This window comes from Cetorhinus maximus, chromosome 4 (assembly GCF_964194155.1).
Source record: "Cetorhinus maximus chromosome 4, sCetMax3.hap1.1, whole genome shotgun sequence".
Lineage (NCBI taxonomy): Eukaryota > Metazoa > Chordata > Chondrichthyes > Lamniformes > Cetorhinidae > Cetorhinus > Cetorhinus maximus.
This window is the reverse complement of record NC_135882.1, coordinates 141,773,796-141,787,201: the sequence shown is the minus strand read 5'-3', so window position 1 is coordinate 141,787,201 and position 13,406 is coordinate 141,773,796. Positions and strand designations below refer to the sequence as shown.

At 39.4% G+C, this 13,406-nt stretch overlaps 1 protein-coding gene across 7 annotated transcripts in view; it reads right to left on the bottom strand.

Annotated features, from left to right (window-relative positions):
- LOC144679947 (DNA topoisomerase 1-like) overlaps positions 1-13,406 on the bottom strand; it is a 139,088-nt gene that overhangs the window by 40,105 nt on the left and 85,577 nt on the right. For 6 of the 7 annotated variants that reach the window (XM_078540939.1, XM_078540942.1, XM_078540941.1 and 3 more), the window contains 3 exons: positions 9,036-9,151; positions 7,414-7,535; positions 4,485-4,607 (listed from right to left, as the gene is read on the bottom strand). In XM_078540939.1, the coding sequence (XP_078397065.1) occupies positions 4,485-4,607; positions 7,414-7,535; positions 9,036-9,151 (361 nt within the window). Of the gene's footprint in view, positions 1-4,484; positions 4,608-7,413; positions 7,536-9,035; positions 9,152-13,113; positions 13,355-13,406 lie in introns of those variants that run through there. The other variant, XM_078540945.1, reaches the window with a different exon arrangement.

The window sequence follows — 13,406 nt, the reverse complement described above, 5'->3', positions numbered from 1 at the left end:
TTTTGTCAGTATCTTGTGTAGGATCTTAGTAAATGCCACCTGGAAATCAATATAAATAACATCCATAGGCATTTCCTTATCTAACACATTAGAAAACTCCTCAAAAGTTTTAACCGTTAGCTAGGCATGATTTACCATTACAAATCTTTGCTGACTCGGACTAGTTCATATTTATCCAAGGGTCAGGCAGCGTGTCCTTTCTGACAGATTGCTAGATATTAGACTAATAAACGTCCATAATTGCTCTCTCGCCTTTTATAGATAGTGGAGTGACATCATTTTTCCAACCAGAGGACGATTTCTGAATTCAGCATTTTGAGAGACCATGATTAAAGCATGTGAAATTTCCACAAATCACCTATAATTTCCAGGATGTTGCCTGGGCTGTTGAACTTTTCTAGCATTTCTGTATTATAAGATCTTATGATGTAGTTGTAATGTGTACAAGACAAGTACACATCAGGAATAATACTGGGCCCAATGGCCCAAATTGCACAGCCAGAAAAAAAAATCCAAGTACATTGTGCTACTGGAGATGGTTCCCTGGCATCCAAACAATGGCTACATTCTAATGTTAGCAAAGAGCTGATGGGATAATTTAAATCTAGAGCACTATTTCAAACCAAATCTCAACAGGAAAAGGGCCACAAATTCAAGCAAAAGACAAAGTTATTACTATCAGCAAGTTCTTCAAATAAAGTCTCAGTTTCTATCTTGAGACATTTTCAAAATAGGGCTAAAATGAAGTAAAACACAGAAACTGCCTTACTAGTTGGAATGTAACCATGTCCAGTGAATGAAAGAGAAGGGTCATGATGTAGCCTCATTCACTTGCTTAGAGTAAATTTGGGCAATTGCAGAGCTTATGAGGCCCCTGTATACATTTGTGAGTGATGCCACTAGTCACATTTTTTTTCTTTATTTTTCATGGGATGTGACAACGTTGGCAAAGCCAGCATTTATTGCCCATCCCTAATTGCCCTTGAATTGAGTGGCTAGGCCATTTCAGAGGGCATGTCAACCACATTGCTATGGCTCTGGAGTTTAGGCCAGACCAGGAAAGGGCAACAGATTTCCTTCTCTGAAATGACATTAGTGAATCAGATGGGTCTTTACGACAATGAGTGATAGTTTCATGGTCACCATTACCAAGACTCACTGTCAATTTCAGATTGATCAGAGTACTTTCTAAAGGGTGAGAAGTTAGAAACTATAGAGGAGCGAAAAGATTTAGGGGTCCATGGACTAAAACCAGTGGACAAGTACAGAAAAAAAAATTAAAAGCAATAGAATTTTAACCTTCATTTTAAGGGGGCAAGAATACAAACAGATTATGCTACAGTTGTATAATGCTCTGGTTAGACTGTAGCTGAAGTATTGCATTTAGTTCTGCATCTCAGACAGGATATTTTGAGCTTGGAGGGGATCAGTCCAGATTCATCACTGTGATACCAGGGTTAAGAGTGTTAAGTTATGAGGATAGATTAGAATTGTGTGTCTTTGAAAGTAGGTGATGTGATCTAATTGATGTCTTTAGGAAGATTAAAGAATTTAAATTCCACCAGTTGCCATGGCCCCAGAGCATTAGCCTGGGTTAATTTTCCCCCACATATAACAGAATCTTTACAGTGCAGATTACGACCATTCAGCCCATCGAGCCTGCACTGGCTCACTGGAAGATCATTTTACCTAATCCCCCTCCCCTGCCTTATCCCCGTAACTTTGCACATTCTTTTTCAGATAGCAATCCAATTCCCTTTTGAATACCTTGATTGAATCTGCCTCCGTCACTCTCAGGCAGTTCATTCCAGACTCCAGCCACGCTCTGGGTGAAAAACCTTTCCTCATATCACTATTATTCCTTTTGCCAATTATTTTGGATCAGCGCCCTATAATATTTGATTTTCAAGAGTGGGGACAATTTCTCACTATTTACCTTGTCCATAACCCTCGATCTTGAATACCTCTATCAAGTCTCCTCGCAGCCTTCTTTTCTCCAAGGAAAACGGTCCCAACCTCTCCAATCTATCCTCATAGCTACAGTTCTATATCCCTGGAATCATTCTTGTGAACCTCCTCTGTATTCTCTCCAACCACTTCACATCCTTCAAGTATGGTGCCCCGAATGGGACACAGTATTCCAGATGAGGCCTAATTCGTGTCTTATACAATTTCAACATGACCTCCTTACTCTTGTTCTCAATAACCCTATTAATAAAGCCTAAGATACTATATGCTTTTTTAACTGTTCTCTCAACATGTCCTGCCATCTTCAATGACTTATGCACATATATGGCGGTTCCTCTGTTCCTGCACATTAAACATCCTGCCTACTGGCCAAAATCTCTCTGCCATGACAAGCTATATTGTATACTTTCCTGAAGAATCTCACTATACTGGTGTCTTCCAAAGGGGTTGCAGGGGGTTAGTGATGATGTGGTGGACGAATAAAGCACTTTTAGCTACTCTGTTTGTGAGGTCATGCCTATGGCATTTATGACATCAGTACTATTGAATAAACTATGTTAACAGGTTTCAGTATACATGAGATACGACAAGTGTAGCCTTCGGACTGACAATCTTAGCATTTATGCTTTTCACATTTTTATACTAAAAACATTCAAAGAGACTCAAAAGGCAACAAGTGAATCCTAGAAATCTGAAAAAATACATTGCTCTAATATACATATCAGAACAAAACAAAATATTAATGGAAAAGGCTAAATATTTTGGCTAGGATTCACCATCTAACTAGCTTCTTTGAAATGGATGGCTGAAATGACAGCAAGAAAAATTCTTGCAACAGTTGCATTATGAATAGCCACCACAGCAAATCATTTCTAGATTGCTTTTAAGTGTTCTGCCTTTCAACTCCAGCCTCAAAACACAGAAAATGTGCTGGGTCACTTCATTTGGTCTAATCAGCAACAATTTGTCTCACTTAGTGTCATTAGCAGACTTGGACATGTAGCTCTCTATTCTTTCATCTAAATCTTTAATAACTACAGTGAAAAGCTGAGGCCCCAGAATAGAGTTGTGGGTGACACCACTGGTCACACTGTGACAACTGGAGTACACTATATCCCTACTCTCGCCTCCCACCTCCTAACCAATTCTTTATACATGTCAATAAGCTGACTCAAGTTCCATACTTTTTTATTTTTGATAGTCTATTGTGTAGGATTTTATTAAATGCCATCTGGAAGTCTACATAAATAATATCCAGGGCATTTCCTTATTTACCACATTAGCAAACCCCTCAAAAATTTGAGCCAGAATAATTAAGTCTCTGGATTTATCTGACATACATAAAAATCTTAAATTTAAACTTAATTTCACTGTATTTGTTGTCTGGTTTACTCATATTCTGACCTTCTCTTCTAAAGACAGAGGTTAGGTTCATGCACAATAGTAGTCTATTGCCACCTTAGCCAAGTAGTCATTCCTTAAATATGAACTTTGTCAGTGAGTGGTGTTAGCTTACTCACTGTGTTCCAGGATAAAAAGAATATGTCCACTGCACCTTTTTCAACTAAACAGAAGCTTTGGGAACAGTCATTCCCTGGTTCATTCTCCAAAGAAATGCCTTGACCAATCAGAGTCAGCCTGCCCAGTTTGAATTTGAATAAAGCTGGGCGGTTAACTTATTTTAAAAATAAAGTCAGTTGGATAAAAACATGGAAATCAGCCACCATCTCAAAGAATGTCCTAAACAAGCTAATGTAAGGTTTTCAGAGTGCACACACTTCACCAGTTTTGTACCGTTTACTAAAGTGCAGAGTTTATTGCACAGGTTGGAACAGCAAGAGTTTATGCATGGTTATTGCTAATATTAACCAGCCAAAGTTACACAGTTTACAAGGATGGAGTAAGAGTATGCTTTCCCTTGCTAATCTAAGCAAGAATGTTTATTCATTTAGGTGTTGGCTTGCACAATTATCTGGTACTGAAATTAAAGGAATTAAGAGTTTCCAGGGGCAGGTTTTCCCTTGGGTACAATGAATGCACCAGGTTGGCTGATCAATCATCTCTTGGTCTATTATGGAAGTAGGAACCTAGACCTCCACAGAGGTTCATACTATGGGCAAAATGGCTGCCTCCTTTAAGTCTGTGCTGGATCTTTGACAGAGCAATTCAAATAAATCTTACTAACACACTCTCCCCATAACTGTCTTAACAGTTTTCCCACAACTGATGTCAGACTGTCTCGTTACTTATTTTCTCTTTCTCTCCCTTCCTGAGCAGAGGTGTTATATTGGTTTATCTACAACCCATGGCACAATTTCCACATTTAAAGAGGGGACAGGTTTAGGCTCGACTGCCTGCTAGAACAGTTTGCCTGTATTCACCATCTAGATTTACAAATGAAGAATGGTCATTGGGTGAGATGCCAATATCTGTTAAGATTGTACCCCAGCAGGAATCAATGCCTTAAGGGAGCAGAGGAAGTTAATAACAAATCTTCTACTTAAATATTTTATCACCTGTTTCTCCTCCTTGGGCAATGCTTTCTTGGCCTCAGCTTTTTCAGTGAAGTACTTATGCAGTTGTGTGAAATCACATTTATTTAGGTCGGTGATTATCATTCTCTCTTGCTCATTCATTTCCTATACCAGAGGGGAAAGACATAGCAGTGAATGGGTTCCAGTTATAATAACACAGAATTTACCATTCTGAGTAGCTCACAAACTTTCAGTTTTATTAGCATCAGAACTTATGAAAAACTGTACTACATATGGTGATACAGAAAATCAGAATTGTCAGAGAATAGCATGTGCTTAATACCTTATAATCAAAGAATTACTTCTGAAATATAGTGACTATTGTAAACAGGCAAACTCTAGCTGAACTGCACAAAGAATTTCACAAACAATGAGGCAAGTGCCTATTGTGAGGCATAAGCATATTAAAATGACAAACAGGCAGACCATCAAGCCTGCTCAATTGCCATACCAAATTGTGATTAGTTTCACCACCAGCAGCATTGAAACCTTTTAGGAAAGGCAAAAAAAATGAAAAACCAAATAACTTGGGTGGGAACAATAATCTGGAAAATTCCTCTTCTATCCTGTTAGGAAAATAAAATTTGACTAGGAGATCACATTGATTATGTGTATACTGCCTGATATTTCACCTACCTTTTATAAGATGTGATCTCTGCTTCAGCCAGGAACTGGTTTAGCTCTCTTTTGGAAGTATACAGAGGATCACCCATTTCATAAGCAGGGAGCATGTTCCATAGGTCTATTATCCTCTGGGGCAAAGACACAGCCATACAAACTTACAAAATAGGAGCAGAAGTAGGCTATTTGGCTCTTCGAGCCTGCTCCGCCATTCAATATGATCATGGCTGATCTGTTTTTGTGTTTTGAATTTCACATTCCCATCTACCCCCAATAACCTTAGATTCATGTTAGGCAAGGGAATCAATCTACCACTGCCTTAAAAATATTCAATGACCCTGCCTCCACCACCCTCAGAGGCAGAGTTCCAAAGTGGTACAACCCTCAAAAAATTTCTCCTAATCTCTGTACCAAAAGGGTAACCCCCAATTTTAAAACAGTGCCCCCTAGTTCTGGACTCACCCACCAGAGGACACATCCTTTCCATGTCCACCTTGTCAATCCCATTCAGGATCTTGCATACTTAATCAAGTTATCCCTCACTTTTCCAAACTCTAGTGGAAACAAGCCCAGTCTGTTCTAACCTTTCCTCAGCCAACCCTAATCTTAATCCTATATTTGCATAATTTATAAGCATGACTCCAAGTCTTCCCTAATTCCTCAGTAGGAAAGCATATTGTGCCACCACAATCATGGTGTATATATAATCTATAAAAATGAACGATAGTTATCAAACTGTATAGTGGGATAAAATTCATCAAAATAACATATACTTAATTAACCTAAACAAGCTACTTTAATTATTTTATCCTCAAAGAGCTAACAGGGCTAACAAAATTCTTCAAACCAGTGATTCGTAGCATTTCATATCTGAACTATTTACCTGCACAATCCTGATAATGCTCACTGTCAGGTTGGGTACAAAAGTCAACAGGTACATTTGGAAAGCTTACAAGGTCCAAGCATGCCGCTTGATGCATGAAGATCAAACTGAATCATTGCACTGTGCAAAGGGTACTGATAGGCAACCTGCTAGTTTCAAAATTCCTTAAATAGATGAAAAGCAATGGGCTAATACACAGAAACATACTTCATCACACCATGCATCAGTGGAAAGGTCTCAATCTTGGATGTGGTTTGAAAGAAAGGTTACAGCCTTATATTTCGCCAAGTTGGCAGGCGGGATCCAATTTTGAGATTCCTGCCCTCATTCCTGTTTCCAGAAATTTTTGCCAGCATGGGATAAGAATGCAGGCTGTCCGCCTGCACGCAACACTCCTGCCCTTGCTGGCTCCATTGTGGAGGGTAGTGGGAGGAGGTGGTGAGCAGTTTAAATCCCACAACCCTGTGCAATTTTACTGGAGTCGGACCCCTTCAGTAAGTAAATAGTTCACAACTTCTCAGAGGAGATAAAGGGGCTAGAACCAAGGGGGAACCCCAGGCCGAAGTGCTTAGGAACAGGAGTAGGAATTATGCCCATGAGCTTGTTCCATGATTCACTGGGATAATGGTTGATCTGCAACTGAACTCCAGGTGGATGCGTTTGCTTCATATCCCTTGATCTAAGTTTTAAAATTAAAAATTGATCTAACATTGCCAGTTGCAGAAGACAGTTCCAAACTTCTACTACCTTTTTCTATCATTTATTATAGGATCTGTAGTGGCTCAAGGAAGCTTACTACTGCCACTCAAGTAAACCAGGGATGGACAATGAAAATGACCTGCCTGCCAGTCTTACTCACATCCCAAGAACAAATGATAAAAACTTGCAAATTGCTATTCATTTTGTGGTTAATGTTGGACCAGCTCAGGTTCTGTTCAGGGGATGCTAAAAATATACAGTAAGTTTACTAACACCTGCAGCAGTAAATACAGGTGTAAAATGAACTACGCAAAATTCTGTTTTCAGTTTCAATTAAGTTTCTAAACCCACAATGGCAATTTGTCTTTTCTCTTTACTGATGCTGACAGACTTACTAGGATTTTCAGTTTTAAATTCACATTTGCACTTTTCTATTGAATTATATTCGTCCTGATAAAAAAATGCTGATACTCAAAAAGGGAATTACTAGTGTCATCAAATTAAAAAAATGTAGAAATCACTTCTTACTCATTTTTCCTCAGGACCTCAAAACTGCTGAGCTGCTAGTCTCCCTCAGTCTTCCAATCTATAGGCTTTGCATCACTTAATCAATATTTTGAGAGATTGTCATAGTCTTCTATTATGCACTTCAATTTTGGATTTGACCTTTCATCTAGGTTTCTCAATTAAAACAAAAGTAACACACACCTTCCGCCAGTCATGAAAGAAGTTTTGTCTGAAGACTTCCTTTGTAGTGTACTCATGGTCCAGCATCTTCGCGTAGAAGGTGGCTACTTCTTCTGCTGCGAGGCTCAACTTCATACGATCACCTGCACAAACAAAACTGATTTACATAACAAGCCATCAAATGTGGGGAGGCAAAGGAAACCCTACTACAAGCTAACTGCTGAAATAAAAAATGCAAATTGAAATAAAGCTGGGCTAGCTGTGTATTTCTATGAGCATCGGAAAAGGAAAAAAAAGTTACTGTTTAGCTCTTTGCCAACACAACAAACTTAATTTTAAAAAGTTGAAATAAAAACAAGTGCTAGAAATACTCAGCAGGTCTGGCAGCATCTGTAGAGAGAGAAACAAGCATTATTGTTTCCAGCGAAGGGTCATTAACTGGAAATATTAACTCTTTCTTTCCCTCTAAATGCTGTCAGACGTGCTGAGTATTTTGGACATTTTCTGTTTTTATATCTGATTTCTAGCTTCTACACTGTTTTGCTCTTAAGTTAACTTCTCTTTTCAAATGCTGCCTTACTTCCATGCAAAATGTTCAATCCCCAACTAATAGTTCAAAAGAGAAGGGACCAGAAGTAACTGGAATACTGCTCGTCATGTCATGGTCAATGCGTATCCTTCAATCAACATAATCAAAAGGAATATTACATTGTTCTGCTTTCGTTTGTGAACAAATTAGCATAAAAGTGACAGACAAACCACACAGAACTTTCCCACAGTGGTTTGGGGATAGTGTTCAGTTGTGAGAATTCCTGATCAGCATTGGAAATGCTTGGCTGGGATTCTCCCTTGGGAAAGATTCCGGGACCAATTATATCACCCAAAACAACATCATAGAATCATCATAGACCTGGGGTTGAATCAGGGACTTTCCTGGTCTGCATGGTTCCATTCTACAACAGACAAACAATTGTGCCAATAATATGGGCCTACTGTTAGGTTCACAACATTTAGAAACAGAGAAGCAAGGCATACATGTAAGTTAGCAGCTATATTTGTAACATTTAGGAATAAAGAAATTTGTTAGAATATCACACCTTTTACATCTTGTAGGAGAGAAAGATTTACTTTCTTCCTGTTTATAAATTTACAAAACTAGACATGTATTACAAACAAGTGCATAACAGAATAGAACTTATAAATTATATACGTTATTGAATAACACATGATAGCGCAATTAATTTTTACAACAACAAGGAAAGCAACAGGAAGTGCAGGTAGTTTATTCTATATCCCATGATTGGACCTTTTCGTAGCATGCAATCAAAACTATTATGTTGCTCAAAAATTATTTGAGGTGCAACCCTTTGGAATTGAACTTGCTCTTTACTGTGCATCTTACCAGCTCCCTACTTAAAAAAACCTGAACATTTGTAAAGACTTTGAGAGGATGTATTTCATAACAGAGGCTCCAGAAATCTGGCGAAAAGCAACCCTAAGTCACCGTAACATTTTAATCCACACATTAAATTTCTTTGTAATCTTAATGAATAATGTTTGACATGATTAAAAAATGATCTTTTGTTGAGGATTTCCTGAAACTATTGGTGCATTAAAAAATGGCTGCCAACATTAGTACTCACCATTGTAATAAAAATCAACACCAAAAGGAAACGGCTCATATTCTGCTGCAAACAATGGGCCTTGATGTTCTAGAAACATCCACTTTACACCATCTTCATAGTGCTCCTCTTCCCACCTGATGACATGGAAAGAAAAAGTTACAGAAGAGACCAATACCAAATATTTTGCAATAAATAATATAGCCTACCCGTTAGTATCTACTACATTCTTTAAATTAAAAGGTAACAATCACAGAGTACAGGGGAAAAGTTAGTATTTTTCAGTCATTTTTACCTACAATGGTCACTGGAGTCAATGCCTTTATAATTGCAAAGCTATGTGATGGCACCAGAAAAATCACCTATTTGATCCTTATATAAAATGTTGGACATATGTTCACCCCTTCCCCAGCTACAAAGATGAATTAGCTTCACTCTGGACTCAAACATACAATCCCTCCCCATATCCTCAAACCTAAAGTGCCGGTGTGGGTCACATACAATCTTCAGTGAATAGTGAGTCAACAGTTTGTAGGATGCATTGGTGTCATTGGCATTCAAGCTGCCTTGCGTCTTATAAACATAGAAACTAGGAGCAGGAGTAGACCATTCTGCCCTTCGAGCCTGCTCCGCCATTCATTATGATCATGGCTGATAGTCCAACTCAATAGCCTGCTCCAGCTTTCTCCCCATACCCTTTGATTCCTTTCACCCCAAGAGTTATATCTAACTCCTTCTTGAAAGCATACAATGTTTTGGTCTCAACTACTTTCTGAGGTAACGAATTCTACAGGTTCACAACTATCTGGGTGAAGAAATTTCTCCTCATCTCAGTCCTAAATGGTCTACCCCATATCCTCAGACTGTTATCCCTGGTTCTGGACTCCCCCACCATCAGGAACATCCTTCCTGCATCTACCCTGTCTAGTCCTGTTAGAATTTTATAGGTTTCTATGAGATCCCTCCTCATTCTTCTGAACTCCAGTGAATATAATCCTAATCGACTCAATCTCTCCTCATATGTCAGTCCCGCCATCCCAGGAATCAGTCGGGTAAACCTTCGCTGCACTCCCTCTATAGCAAGTACATCCTTCCTCAGATAAGGGGGCCAAAACTGCACACCATATTCCAAGTGTGGTCTCACCAAGGCCCTGTACAATTGCAGCAAGACATCCCTGTTCTCGAATCCTCTGGCTATGAAGGCCAACATACCATTTGCCTTTACCGCCTGCTGCACCTGCATGCTTACCTTCAGTGAGTGATGTATAAGGACACCCAGGTCTCACTGCACATTCCCCTCTCAATTTATAGCCATTCAGATAATAATCTGCCTTCCTGTTTTTGCTACCAAAATGGATAACCTCACATTTACCCACATTATACTGCATCTGCCATGCATTTGCCCACTCACTCAGCTTGTCCAAATCACATCTTACTACCTTCCAACATGGCTAAGCTCAAAGTGCAGACTAAGTGACACAAGGAGCTCCATGATTTTAGCAAAAGAAAATCTACCAATTGCTGTAATTTGGTAAGGAAATAAAGTTCCACTTATCAAAGTCACGACACAAAATTACAAATCAGTTTATTAAAAGGATTAGAGATGTTACTCTGCAGTTTAACAGGCATATGTAATGCCACAGTATCATAGTATTCAGTATGATCCTATATTGCAAAAAAGTGTACCATGAGTCTTTCTAATATTTGTCTTTGAGGCAAATATTGATGGAATGCAGTCAGAGGCAATCACTTCCATGCCAGCATTGCCAGAAGACCACCCTGTTCCTCCATTGCACTAATGAATTATCATTTCATTAAAATATACTCTTTCATGGGATGTGGCCGTCGTTGGCTAGGCCAGCATTTGTTGCCCATCCTGAATTGTCTTGGAGGAGGTGGTGGTGAGCCGCCTTCTTGAACCACTGCAGACCATGTGGTATAGGTACAGACGGAGTGCCGTTAGGAAGGGCGTTCCAGGATTTTGATGCAGTGGCAGTGAAGGAATTGTGATATAGTTCAAGTCAGCATGGTGTGTGGTTGGGGAGGAACTTGCAGGTGGTGGTGTTCCCATGCACCTGCTGCCCTTATCCTTCTAGGTAGTAGAGGTCGCGGTCACAGAGGCGCTGTCAAAGAACTTTGGCGAGTTGCTGTAATTCATCTTGTATATGGTACACACAGCTAGCACTGTGCTCGAGTAGTCAAAGGACTGAATGCCGAAGGTGGTGGATGGGGTGTCAATTAAACGGGCTGCTTTGTCCTGAATGGTGTCAAGCTTGAGTGCTGTTGGAGCTACACTCGCATTCAGGCAAGTGGAGAAAATTCCATCGCACTCCTGACTTCTGCCTTGTAGATGGTGGACAGTCTTTTGGGAGTCAGGAGGTGAGTTACTTGCCACAGAATTCCCAGCTTCTGACCTAGTATTGGAAGCACTCTTGCAAACTAGTGCCTTGGAGTAAGAATGTCAATTAGAATAGTTTTGCTCTAGGTCCTTACTCTCTTTAAGACCAGAGTTGAAACTGCTCCAATTAATTTCAAACAAACCCCTTATAGGCAGCAGCTCCCTGTGCCTTTAGTTTGTGGAAGATTTAAATTCAAGTCAAGAGTTGAAAAAAAGAGTGCACCACTCAGGCTGTTAGGTTGGTGATATTAAGTCAAACCATTTGCCCACAGTACACTTGATCCAAAAAACAGACACCAAGAGGTATTGTGGATTTACAGTAACTGAAAGTTTTAACCTGCTGTGCCATAGGCATTTTGTGGGTTTAATATTCTCTGGCTGTGGTCTGTTGTTCTGTTGCTATTTAACAGGTCAATTACTACAAGTTAAAAAGAAACCACGAGTACATTAAACCAGACCAGTACAGAAATTAAAGTTCTCTGGAAGCTGCTACATCAAGGCACTTAACAGACAGTAGCAACCAGAAACAGAAATAATTTATCTAGTCTTGTCAAGGAGTAAATCATGATAACAGAATCATATAACATCGGTGGCAAGCATTCAGCCTGCTCCGACTCTTTTTAAGAGCTATCCAATTTGTCCCATTCCCCTGCCCTTTTCCAAAAGCCCTACAATTTTTCTTTTCAAATATATATCTAATTTCCTTTAGAAAGCTACTTGAATTGAAGCTGCTTTTACCATCATTTCAGGCAGTGAATTCCAGATCATAACTAGTTGCATAAAAATATTCTCATTTTTTTGCCAATTATCTTAAATCTGCACTCTGCTTGCCAACCCGTGGAAACAGTTTCTCCTTGCCTACCCTATCAAAACCCTCAACTTTGAACACTTCACTTAAATCCCTTAACTTTCTCTGCTTGAAGGAGAACATTCCCAGCTTCTCTAGTCCCTTCCCACAACCTTATTTAATTAAGTATCTCTTTTACAAGCCTGTGGTCATGTCACTGCTCAGCACACGTAATGAGTCAGACAATATCAAATATGTGCAGGGACACTGCAAGACTCAAGATGGAATTACATGCAATTTACAACACAGAAATAGGCCATTTACCCCAGTTACCCTCTGCTGGCGTTTCAGTTCCCCCGAGCATTCTCCCATCTTATTATTTTGTCAAGGGTTATCAGGAGCACCTGATACTGATGTAACTGCTGATATAATTATGATGCAAGCTTACCAGCCTATACAAAGACTTGGACCAGTTTTTTTGGAAAATCATTCTTGACAGTGGCCAACTTACTGGTCTAGTGGGAACTTGTTTTAGAGCTCCACAATGTCATTAGAGGGTTGCAGTTGCCTTCACTATTTTCAGCAGCTCTTGATGAAAAATTCAGTTCTTTAAAGCCTCACTTTCAATATGAGCAAACTGAACACTGTGCATCCAAGCACCTCTTACCCACTCACCCTATCATCTATTTCCAGTCAATTAATCTCATACACAAATAAGCATCAAACCAGTAAGCCCATCACATTGCCTCAGGGTTAAAAGAACAAAGGGTTTTAAGGGTTAACCAGTAAGAAATTTAAAACACCCTGAAGACAGTATTACTAGTTAGGCTTTTTATTTTTTGAAAACAAATCTCCTCCCTTTCCATTAATTCCCACTTTACCTTACTTGACTACAGAACAAAGTTGCAACCTACCTCTTTCCTGCAAACTGTGCTCTCTGAGCAACACAAATTTTGCATCTTAAAGTCCTAATAAATAAATAGGTGTGTTTCATGTTGAAGTTACGAAAGGCTACTTTTGTCACAGTAGCCACACATCTGAACATAACAAAACACTGTCAGAGATTAGCTTGCTTCAAAACACATTAAAAACGTCCCCATATGAAACACTTGCTTCACTCGTTACTGCTTCATTTTGAACCTTCAACCTGGTAACACTTCCTGTGGTCCTGCTATTTTTTCCTTCCCACAGACAACAAACTTCTGCA